Source organism: Anas acuta, chromosome 1 (genome assembly GCF_963932015.1).
Source record: "Anas acuta chromosome 1, bAnaAcu1.1, whole genome shotgun sequence".
In the NCBI taxonomy this organism is placed as follows: domain Eukaryota; kingdom Metazoa; phylum Chordata; class Aves; order Anseriformes; family Anatidae; genus Anas; species Anas acuta.
In genome coordinates, this window is record NC_088979.1 from 24,484,668 (window position 1) to 24,497,066 (window position 12,399).

Below are 12,399 nucleotides of genomic sequence, written 5' to 3' on the forward strand. Positions count from 1 at the left end.
ATTAATACTTACCAAATGCCAAATTTATATTTTAATTTATGCATGTCATTTTCCTCTTTTTTTCCTCTTAATATTGCCCATTCACAAATGTAATTTCATGTCCTCTATCAGTAAATTTGAATAGTTAAAAATTATAGTATTTTAAAATGAATGGAAACTAGTGCATTTATTCAAAAACACTATTTAAAGTTTTTAAATTGTCTTTGGTATTTGAATGTTAGAGAAAATCTGCAGATTTATAGTAGAAATCCAGAAAGACATTATCTTTAACAGTACTTTTCAAAAATATGTTTTTGACTTACTGTTTCCTTAATCTTTTTCCTTTTTTTTTTTCTTTTTTAGGCAATTGCATTGCCTCCTATTGCTAAGTGGCCTTATCAAAATGGGTTTACTCTTAACACCTGGTTTCGTATGGACCCACTAAACAATATCAACGTGGATAAGGATAAACCCTATCTCTACTGGTAAGTAGCTTATAACCTTTTAGTTATAGCTTCTTTTGGCTTTGTAATAACCATTTATTTTTTAATTTTGTCTTTAGTTTCTTACATGCTTTTTTCCCTCCAAAATATCTGCAGATTGTATACTTCATATTTTCTGTGTCAGAGGAGGCTTAGTTCTCATTTCATTTTAAAATATATTGATTTAGACTTTTTCTCCAAAACTGTAGCCTGTATTCACTTTGCTACTGAGAAGTGACATATAGAATATATGTCATATTGTCATATATATGAATATATGTCATATTAGAATAATTGCCACGCGTACTCTAATTGCCACAAAATCCCTCTTTAATAAACATTTTTCTTTTATTATCATGTTTTGTGTTGTGTTTTTTTGTTTGTTTGTTTTGTTTTTGTTTTGTTTTGTTTTTTAAATATAGCAGTAAATGAACCCTGCTAAGCTGTACTTTGAGTTCTCAAAGAACATCTGAATTTCTTCCAAAGAGTGTTCTGGGTTGGTTTCACCTTAAAATTACACTCTAAATAGTATTTTTATGAATATACTTCTTATTAGCTACAACCACAAGGTTTCCAATGTTTTCTTTTGAAAATGTCCATAGGTGGTATGGCAACTGTGATAAATAACTTAATATAATCTCTATTTATTACATTTATTAGAACAAAAAGTCTATCAGGGTAAGGAAACCTTTTTTTTTTTTTTTTTTTTAGTTTATTTTCCCCATGTATGATGTGTACGTTTTCTTGTTTTCAGTCAAACAGTCAAATAACCCAGAACATATCAAAATATAGTCTATATATAGTCTATAACATATCAAAATATAGTCTATATTTTCTTATCACAGTTGGGAAACTTGAGGAGAAAGTATAGCCACAATATGTGGAGAACTCTCCTATTGTAGCAGTTAAAAGATAACATCTTTAATAAACATACAAAGTAACCTTTGGGCATATCTGTGCTAAATGAATGAGTTATCTCTGTGTCACATGTGTGCATGCACACACACACTCTAATTGTAGTTCAGTGTCTCACTTTCTTTTGTTACCTCTTATTATGGGGTATATGTAAAATGAGATTATCAAGCACAGGACATGAAACTTCTATGACTAACAAGTTGAAACTTTGCAAGTGCTTCGTATGAGACACTGAAAAGAATCAGTCTTACGTAAATCACATACCAAAACTGAGACTGAATGTAATATGACTATATGTAATAAGAGAACCTGAATCTGCTAGCCTCAAGAGGAAATTAGGGAACAATGCAAATACTTGTTGTTTTTATATAGTGGCTTAAATTGAGTCATAATTAATAATTAAGAAAAGGAAAAGTATTCAAATTAAATTACCATCTAAGCTTCTGTAGGTAGATTTTACATTTTTCCATGAGAGGTTGAGTAATGGAGAGGCAATAAAAACAAGAAACTAAAGCAATGATTTCTTCTGTTTTGAATATGCTTTTTGATCGTGTAACATCTTCTGTTTAACTAGGTGTAAAATGTATCGTACAAATTAACTCTACATAGTTTCTTCTTTAAAGTCATCTGTCTTTTAAAGAATCTTGACTTTTTAAAAGCAAACAAACAAAAAACAAACCAAAACAACAACAACAAAAACAGTAATGTACTTGCATGAAAAACTTTAAAGACTGATTTTGAAACAGAGGTGCTGAAAACAGGGTCAGCTACAGTAGGTTCCTCAGGACCTTGTCCAGTCAGATTTTGAGTCTGTTTGTGAATGGAGACATCATAACCTCTCCAGGCAACCCATTCCAGCGTTTGACCTCAAAATAGATTTTTTTTTTAAACTTTAATTTAAATGGAATTTCCTGTATTTCAATTTGTGCCTGTTGCCTCACATACTGTCACTGGATACCATTAAGAAGTCATCTCTGGCTCCGTCATCTTTAGTCTCCACCCTTCAGGTATTACATGTGGATAAGATCCTCCTGCCCCCTTTGAATTCTCTTCTCCAAGGTTTAATAGTCATTTCTCCAAGACTTAATAGTCCTTTGATCCTCTCCTCAAGTTAAGAGACTGATTATTCAGTCATCTTTGTGGTCCTTTGCTGGACTTTCTCTGGTATGTCCACATCTTTCTTGTACTAGGGAGCACAGAACTGGACACAGTACTCCAGGTGTGGCCTCAGCAGTGTTGAGGAGAGGAGAAGGACCACCTTCCTTGACCTGTTGGCCATGCTCTTCCTAATGTGGTCTGGCATGCCATTTGCCTTCTTTCCACAAGGGTGCCATATGGGCTCGTGATCAGCTTACAGTCCACCTGGACCACCAGGCCCCTTTCTACAAAGCTAATTTCTGCTTGGTCCCCAATATCTATTGCTGCTTGAGGTGTTTCCTCCCCAGGAATAGGACTTTGGACATTCCTTTGTTGATCTTTATGAGATATTTAGCCCATTATTCGAGCCTGACAAGGTCCCTCTGAATGGCTGTACACTTTGATGGTATGTCAACCACTCTTCCCATTTTTGTATCATCTCTACACTTGGTGAGGATGCACTCTACCCCACCACTCAGGTTAATGAAGCTGAACAAGATTGGACCCAGTATTGACCCCTGGGGTACTCTGATAGTAACTGTCCTCCAACTGGACTCAATGCCACTGACAATATCACTTTTAGCCCAGCATTTCAGCCACTTTTCAGACTGCCTCGGTCTACTTACGTAGATCATTTTTCATCTGATACATTCATTGTGATAGAATGTTGAATAATCTTTGCAAAAAAAAACAGGATAAACAATATCCACAGCTTCATTCACCAAGCCAGTCATCTCATCATATTAAGTTATCTGTTTGCTCAAGGTTTCCAATTTGTAAATCCATGCTGACTACTTCAAGTCACACTAGGTATGATCCAGGTGCTAAGTGAGTACAGAAAGAATTGTCCAGAGATCTTTCTGGTGGGAGAGAGCTGTTATATGAACTTGTCTATAATGTGAAACTTTATGCTTAGAAATGGAGAAGGAAGGTAAAGGAGTCCTTTCACATTTCCCAGATGTGAGGGAAAACTATTGTTTTGTAATTAGATGAACACTAGATGCTGCTTCAAGAACTGAGAGCCAATTTGTTATATACATATACATGTAGTTGTTTCCTAGAATGGTGTTGAGCAGCTGCTAAGTGAGAGTTTTAATACTTGTGTATTAAAGCAGTTACTGTAACTTACCAATTACAAAATGAATGATAACAATACTGAAAGGAAATTCTTTGGCATTTGTATGGGTGCTAAATAGAAATAAAAACACAGACTTTGTTAAAGAGCAGTCAGGTTCAAATGGTAAGGTGAAGAGAATTCAATAGCACGAATTTTTAATACTAGCAATTCGAGGTCATATACAGTGAATAATGGGTGCCATGCTTACAGAATCACCTGTTATGTATTAGAAAGTTGAAATTACAGAAGGATCTTCGGAGTTATTGTAGGTAACCAACTGACCATAAACTGCCTTTTCACTGTTCTGACTGAAAGAACTAACGTAACATTTTCAAGGAACAAACAGAGAAAAGAGTGAAGGTGATATGGTTGCTTCCTGAAATCTTGGCAAAAGGATTGCTGGAATGCCATTTATAGTTGAAAATTGCTGCTTCTTTTAGGAGACCATATTAAAATTGGGTAGAATTCAAAGAACACTCTGGAGTGAACTGTGCTCTGGAATACACATTTGATAACGAAACTTTCCAAGAAAAAAAATGGGGGGGGGGGGGAGATAGGGGGAGGAAGAGGAATGTAATTAAGGATGATCTTGACTTCTGTTTTCAGAATGTAAGCAAAAATCTCATGATTATGCATTGTTTAATATGAGATCTGGTGGGTAAAAAAAAAAATCAAATTTTTAGACACAGTTCTATGGTCACTATAACTATTACAATTATAATAATACACAGTATAATATTAATCAGGATTCAATAAATCATTGGAATTGTTCCCTTAAAAGTGGCATATAAACAGTGAAAATTTAGGGCTATCTTCAAGCACCCAGTTGGGAAGTCTCAACACTCTAAGTCTCTATATTTACTTCTGCTAAAAACAGAGTTAGGGCGACATCGCATCCAAGTAAATTCAGGAGTTAGACAGACTCAACACAGATATTAAGATTTTTTTTTCATTTTTTATTCTATTTTGAGATGCTCTATTTCAATTTGTGTATTATGGTCTGTAAAGAAATTAGAGGGTGAAATTTAGGCTAGATTGTCATAATTTTAGAGTTTTGTCCTTAAAAAAAATCCAAGTGCTTCCACAACCATGCAATGGAAGAAAGACTAAAGTTTCTGAAACAATTTTCTAAATTCTGTTTTTAAAGATGTAGGGACAATAAGTACCAAAGAAATCCTTCCAGACTTTTCATTCCATCTCTGGTGCTAATAATAATAGAGATAATGCTAAACAGTTGTAAAAGCATATAGTGGAACTCCAGAATTAGTAGAAAAGAAGTCATTTTTTCCTTCAGGCAAGAATTAATTAGGATACTGAGACTGAGAATATATTATCTTAAATGCTCCTATCTTAAATTGCTTATAAAATCATAAGCTAAAGAAACTGGACTCATTAAACAGTTTCACCAGTGGATGGAAGATTGCTTACCTGCTATTGAAGTGTAACAGCATCCAGTAGCTGCTTTGAGAGAAGAGATGAAATGAGGCTGATAACTGTTTTTATGAACTATCTGTAGTAAAATCTTATACCAGCAGCTATGGGAAGTAGTTTAATGCTCATTAAACCATGTGGGGGTTGACAGTATTGTTCTTGTCTCCTCTGTGCATTTCCTTTTTGTATGTGGCAAGTTCTACATGTGTAGTAAGGCAATTTACGTTGACTATCCTAGAGAAGAGTCCTACTTTACTTTTGGCAAGAAAGAAAATGTGAAAATTAACATAATCTTTATATTATAATATTGAGGTAAACAGAGAACATATTTGTGTTCTCAGTTTCTCAACTATGGTTATATGAGAATGCTAATTAATGGGGGAGAGGGGGGAGTGAAATCTTGATTGGTATTGGCAAGCCTTCATGTTTAGAAAATCATTCTATTCCAAGATGGAGAGAGCTGTCCTGCTCAGAAATGAGATATTACTTCATTATTTCAGTGCTTTCTTGTCTTCAAATGCTGAGCTTCAGGAAGTTACACAACCAAGGACATTTCAGTATTTAAAATTTCAGGAACAGTCCAGTTTGACCACAGTGGTGACAAAATCAGTCCAATAACTGGGGGGTAAAAGGGAAAAAGTTAAGAGGTGTAGACATTTCTTCAAAACCCACCACCCCTGTTTCTTTTTTTTTTTTTTTTTTCAGGGTGTTGTCAATGTATAACAAAATATTTATTAGTTTCTGTTAAAAGTTGTAGTATGCATTTTACAAAATGTTAATAATGTTTTATCAGATAAAAAATGATGGCATTTTATCAGATAAAAACATAATGGCATTTACACTTATTGGCTGTTTGAAGCTTAAAAAAAAAACAACACATTTTATTTGACATTTTTAATTAAATAATACTACACCATATGTCAGAATGTAATGAATCTGTGCATTATTTTTTTTCACTATCCTTGAAAATCTGATTCTGTTAGCCAAAACTATTTTAGCTTATAGAGATAACATATGTTGCTGAGAAACAAATTTGGCATTGTGAGAGATGCAGCTATCCTGTGAAAAGTTCTTTGAATGCCATGAAGCCCAAAGGAGGTAAATCAAAATCTCAAACTAGCCCACAACATGTCCAATTGTTTGTATTGTCAAGGCTGCATTTTTACATGTTTAACCTTTATTTTATTGTATAGAATTAGTACTGTGGTATTGTAGGTTATTTGTTTAGATGGGTAATGCAGGTTATATCTATATATGGGTAGTATTATCCCCTGAGACTGTTCACTGATGCTTTTTGTTGTGGGATATGCCTGCCTCTGGGGTCATTGTGAAAGCTAAATCCTTGAAGTAGATCTGTGTTGAAACTAATTCTCAATAGACAAAGGAGAATGGCAGTGCTATAAATTGTCTTCACTTTTGAGGTCGGTTGTGATGGGCAGCACATTTTTTTTTTTTTCCTGTTCATTCTTAGATTATGTCTTAGGTTTATTTAGGCTCATTAAAATAGTGTCTTGTTTTTGCTAGGAGGGTTGTGTCAAAACCTGTACAAAGGCTGTGGCAGAGGAGTGTGCTCCTTCCAGAGTGGCAGTTGGAGGGGAGCAAGAGTTCTGTACCACACGCAGAGGCAGACAGAAGAATGAAGAAAAAAACACAGTCTGAATTTGGGAAAATAAAGCTTCAGTAGCACCTTAACATTCTGCTAAAGGGAAAGAACAAACCAAAAAAATGCTCCAGGCAAGCAGAACCACACTGATGACCAAAGATCACAGAATCATGGACTGGCCTGGTTTGTAAGGAACCTTAAAGATCATCCAATTCCAACCTCTTGGTCATAGTCACCCACTAGATCAGGTTGCCAAGGGTCTTATCCCCCATCCAGCCTGGCCTTGAACACCACCAGGGATGGGGCATCTACAAGTTCTCCGGGCAACCTGTTCCAGGACCTCACCACCCTCTGAGTGAAGAATTTTCTTAACCTCTAATCTACATCTCCCCTCTTTTAGCTTAAAAGCATTCACGTTTTTTCTATCATTATCTGCATAAGTAAAAAGTCACTGCATCTTTTTTATAAGCTGCCTTCAAGTATTAAAAGTCCTCAATGAGGTCTCCCTGGAGGCTTCACTTCTTCAGGCTGAACATCGCCAGATCTCTCAGCCTCTCTTAATCATTACTCCAAATGGGGCCTGACGAGGGCAGAGTAGAGGGAGACAATCAGTTCCCTAGATCTGTTGGCCATGCCTCTGTTGATGCAGCACAGGATGCAAATCTACAATTTGGAGACCACTATGTCATGTGGGACTGTGTCAAAGGCCTTTCAAATGTCCAGGTAGATGACATCAGTCGGTCTTCCCTTGTTTACTGATACAGTTACTGTTAGAAGGCCACCAGATCGGTCAGTCATGATTTGCCATTGGTGAAGTCATGCTGGCTGTCCCGAATCACCTCCTTATCTTGCACATGCCTTGGCATTGCTTCCAGGAGGATCTGTTCCATGATCTTCCCAGGCAGAGAGGTAAGGCCCACCAGTATGTAGTTCCCTGGGTCCTCCTTTCTATCCTTTTTAAAAATGGCAGTGATGTTTCCTTTTTTCCAGTCACTGGGGACTTCGCCTGACTGCCAGGACTTTTCAGATATGATGGAGAGAGGCTTGAGAATTCCATCAGCCAGTTCCCTTAGTTCACCTGGGATGCATGGCATCAGGCCCCATAGACTTGTACCTGTTCTGTTTCATCAGGTGTTTGTGAACATGCTCTTTACTTATAGCAGGGGGCGGTGTTTGCTTACCCAATCCCCAGCTAGAGGTTCATGGACTCAAGAAATGTGGGAAGGCAGACTGGCAGTGAAGATTGAGCAAAGAACTTGTTGGGTATCTCTGCTTTCTCCATATCTGTTGCTACCAGTTCTCCCTTCTCATCAGAAATACTACACTCTCCTTGGCCTTTCTTTTCTGGCCAATGTAAGTGCAGCACCCCTTCTCGTTATTCTTTGAATCCCTTGCCAAGTTCAGTTTCATTTGTGCCTTGGCTTTCCTGATCCCATCCCTGCACATCTGGATGGCATCCATTTACTGTTCACAGGCCACATATCCCTGCTGCTGCTGCCTATTTGCTTCCAACACCTCAGTTTGACCAGCAGGTCCTTGCTCAGCCATGCTGGTGTCTTGCCTTCTCTGTTTGATTTCCTAAACACGGGGACGGAGAGCTCTTGTGCTCTAAGAAAAACATCCTTAAAGAGTTGCCAGATCTGTACAGCTCCTTTTGACCCTAAGGACAGTGTTCCAGGGAATCTTGTTCACTAGGTCTTTAAATAGCTTAAAGTTTGGTCTTTGGAAGTTCAGGGTCCTGACTTTGCTCTTTGCCAGGCCCATGCTCCTCGAGATCATAGACTAAAACAGGGTTTGCTCACTGCAGCCCAGACTGCCTCTGATCTCTGACTTCACCTGCACTGGTGATCACCAGGCATGTGATATGAGGCATAGTATGCTGCAACTCAAAAGATGACTTAAATCGAGACTGTAAATAAGGACCTCTGCACAAGGACATGCTGGTGTGGAGATGAGTATGTCTATAGATGTTTGTATTCCTGTTCGCTTTAGCGAACACTGTTGTTTCCGTTTAGTATAAGTTTTCTAATTATTAACATAAAACAGCAGCTTTCTGGAACTTGAGAATTTGAAAGTCATTTTTTGACCCCTTTAAACAAATTACTTCAGAAAAAACCATCTAAGATCTGGCTACCTCAGCGTCTAGTCACACCACCTATCTTGTAAAGCTTATTTTTTTTCTCAGCAGATTATGGTTTATCAGCTATATTCTTGACAGCGAAGAAAGAGGAAAATATTTTTTTCTCCATTAATGTACATATACAGATTTAACTATATGTTTCTGAAGATGGAATTAAGTATATAATTATGCATTTTTTTGCATATTGAAATCAGGATGGTATTAGTATAGTGGGATAGATTAAAGATGTAGAGTTTCAGCAGCTATTAAGTAAGATGAAGTTTGAACTCTTTGCATGTGATTTTCACCTCCTAATGGCACTATGAAAACAAACAAGTAAATGTGTTTAATGAAAATATTCCAACAGTAAAACCATTTAAAACATCATTATTGTAATAATATGAAATTATTTTGAAAGCAGACTGCATTAATGAAATGAGAAAGTATTAATTACTGGGCTATATGCGTATATGCAAGTGTTCATATATTTGTAATTACTCTTTTTTTAATACTTTAAAAACTGCATTTCAAATTTATGGATGAACTTCACCATTTAGAACCAATGTATTTCAGCCATTGGTTATGTTTTGTATCTTAACTTGTAACTTTTAGACTAAAATTTTTGTAAATTGTGCTCTGTATTAATGATAATACACTTCTTTTTATTGTACACAAAAGGGAATAAATAACATACCTGACATAGCAGTAAATGTGGGATTAACATTTTAAAAATCCCGTGTTTGATTTAATTCATTAATTTCCACCAACTACATTTGCAAAATGTCTTTTAAGAAGTTCAGAATATCTCTTTACAATATTTTTTGATTTCAAAAATGCATAAAGAAATGTATTAGCTTTCAGCTTTTTCTATCTTTATGATGTTTGCCACAGGAAAGCTGAAAACCTTTATTAAACTTACTTTTTAAAAATTGCAATCCATCATCTAATTAAAATAAATCTATTACTCAGAGGTTTACAACTTCATAGATCATTGTCCTAACTAAATCATCAGTCCTGAAAAAGAAATAATTCTTGTGCATAGTAATTACCCTGAATCCAAACTTACATGTCATACCAATTTTGTTGTTCTCCTAGCCCCTTGAAACTGCAAGACATCTTTCAAAATCTAAGCATAGCATTTGTTTTTGTGATAGATTTGCATTTACAGCTTAAATCAGATATAATATTTGAAATTATGATGGATTAGAAAAATTAGGGCAAAACCTGAAAATATGAGATTTGCCATCTTGCATTTCTGGAAACTGAGGAAAAAAAAATAAATATTGATTTTTAGAACATAGCCTGGAATCAAGTTCATGGTGAAGATTAGTAGCAAACCACTGATTGTTTTCCCCCACCAAGACAGGGCGGGGAGAGAGGATGAATAAGAAATTAAATTCACTGTTCCAAAAGCCAATTTCTTTTCTTCTCACGGCACTTTAGAGTGTATTTGAACCCTGTTTTATTATATGATAGATCCTATTTTTCTAATTTCTGTAATAATCTTTCTTTTCAGTTTCCGCACTAGTAAAGGTGTTGGGTATTCGGCTCATTTTGTCGGCAACTGTTTAATAGTTACATCGCTGAAGTCAAAAGGAAAAGGTTTCCAGCACTGTGTGAAGTATGACTTTCAGCCACGCAAGGTAAGCAAAATAGTATTCACAGTAAAGAATAATGTTGAAAATGTGACAAAATGCTTTTGGAAAGAAGTACTAAAATCATTTTAGTGATATGGCATCTGTAGATTATTTATAAGCTTATTTATATCTATTTATATCTAATCTATTTATAAGCTTATTTATAATTAGCTTCTCTGTCATGTAGAGTGTTATGTCAGTTACAGGCTAGAATCAGTTTAAAAATAACAATAATTTATGAAGTTACCTTTCTATAAAGTTAACTTGTTTTTAAAAATACTGCTCAATTAGCTTCAGATGCTGAAGAATTTTAAGTATTTGTGAAATGGTTGTATTTCATTTTAAAAGGTCTGTATGTTACAGAAGTAATTCTTTTTCTGAACATTCTGTACTTGGTAACATTGGTGACAATGCCTGGAACAATTTTGCTGGCAGTGCTAGAATTTTGCTTATCTGTTGCTGGGAGAAACAAGGATCTGAACTTTTTCTATATTGGTGATGTTTTGGGATTTCTCATTTTTTATAGTAAGTCTTGATTATTTCTCTAGACCATATTAGTGTTTCTTTCTGCTGTATGTCTAGTAGTGTCTAGTAATCCTAAGAGAACAGTGATTCTGCTGGCTTCAAAGATTTCAGTTAGTTGGCTGCAGCATTAACTTTCCCATACAGCAATTATTTTTTGTTTGTCATTGATAACATTCCTGTATGTATTTTGCTGTGAAGATTTTATTTTATTTTATTTTATTTTATTTTATTTTATTTTATTTTATTTTATTTTGGCTTTAGGATTCTTACACTGAATTTCAGCACAGTCTTTTATATTTTAGCAAGGTATTATTTTTACTATGAAGGACTGCAGTTACCTTCATGCCAAACTTGGAAAATGATAACTCTTGCTATTCTACCTAAAATAGTTAATTATGAAATACTAGTAAATGTCTATCTCATTATATGATTATCAGTGTCAAATCATCAGCTGATCTGCTGAAGTATATCCAAATACATCTTTCATGACAGTTTTATATTTCTCCTAGATCTTGCTTCATACACTTTGGGTCATATGTCCGATTTTAGAAAGTATTTGGAATAAATCATAATATTTGCAAGTATTTTTGTGTGCCTGTGGTGGTTTTACCCTTCTGGACAGCTGAAGTCCATCGTAGTCACTCTTTCACACCCCCTCCTCAAAGGAAGAGGGGAAGAAAATATGATGGAAAGGGCTGAAGAGTTGAAATCACTCACCAATTAATGTCACATGCAAAACAGACTCAGCCCAGGGAGATTAATGTAATTTATTGCCTACCACTAGCAGACAAACCTAATGAGAAACTAAAAGAAAACTGAAAACTCCGAGTGGCTTAGGGAACAGCGAGGGAATGGGGGCTGCGGTCAGTCCCTGATGCTTTGTCTCCACCGCTCCTTCACAGTCACTCTCTGCCCTTGCTCCACGTGGGGTCACTCCCACGGGATGACGTCCTTCCTGAACTGAGCCTGTGGGGGTTGCCCAGAGGTTGCAGCTCTTCAAGAACTGCTCCCACACGGCTCTGTCCCGTGGGGTCCATCCCCCAGGAGCAAACTGCTCCAGCACGGGTCCCCCACGGCTGGGCGGCAGCTCCCCCCAGCCCCCCTGCTCCTGCGTGGGCTCCTCTCCATGGGCTGCAGCTCCGGCCCGGGGCCTGCTCCCGCGGGGGCTCTCCATGGGCCGCAGCCTCCTCCAGGCCACATCCACCTGCTCCACCGGGGGCTCCTCCATGGGCTGCAGCGTGGAGATCTGCTCCATGTGGGACCCATGGGCTGCAGGGGGACAGCCTGCTCCACCAGGGGCCTCTCCACGGGCCGCAGGTGAACTGCTGCTGCCTGCCTGGAGCACCTCCTGCCCTCCTGCTGCACTCACCTGGGGGCTGCAAGGCTGGTTCGCACTCCTCTTCCCCAGCTGCTATTGCAGAGCAGATTTGTTCCCTATTTTAAATCTGCTTCCA

The 12,399-nt window shown here is 37.0% G+C and overlaps 1 protein-coding gene across 14 annotated transcripts in view; it reads left to right on the forward strand.

Moving 5' to 3' along the window:
- Positions 1–12,399, forward strand: part of NBEA (neurobeachin) — a 509,325-nt gene that overhangs the window by 98,706 nt on the left and 398,220 nt on the right. For all 14 annotated transcript variants that reach the window (XM_068673009.1, XM_068672960.1, XM_068672963.1 and 11 more), the window contains exons 5-6: positions 343–464; positions 10,300–10,426. In XM_068673009.1, the coding sequence (XP_068529110.1) occupies positions 343–464; positions 10,300–10,426 (249 nt within the window). The remainder of the gene's footprint in view (positions 1–342; positions 465–10,299; positions 10,427–12,399) is intronic.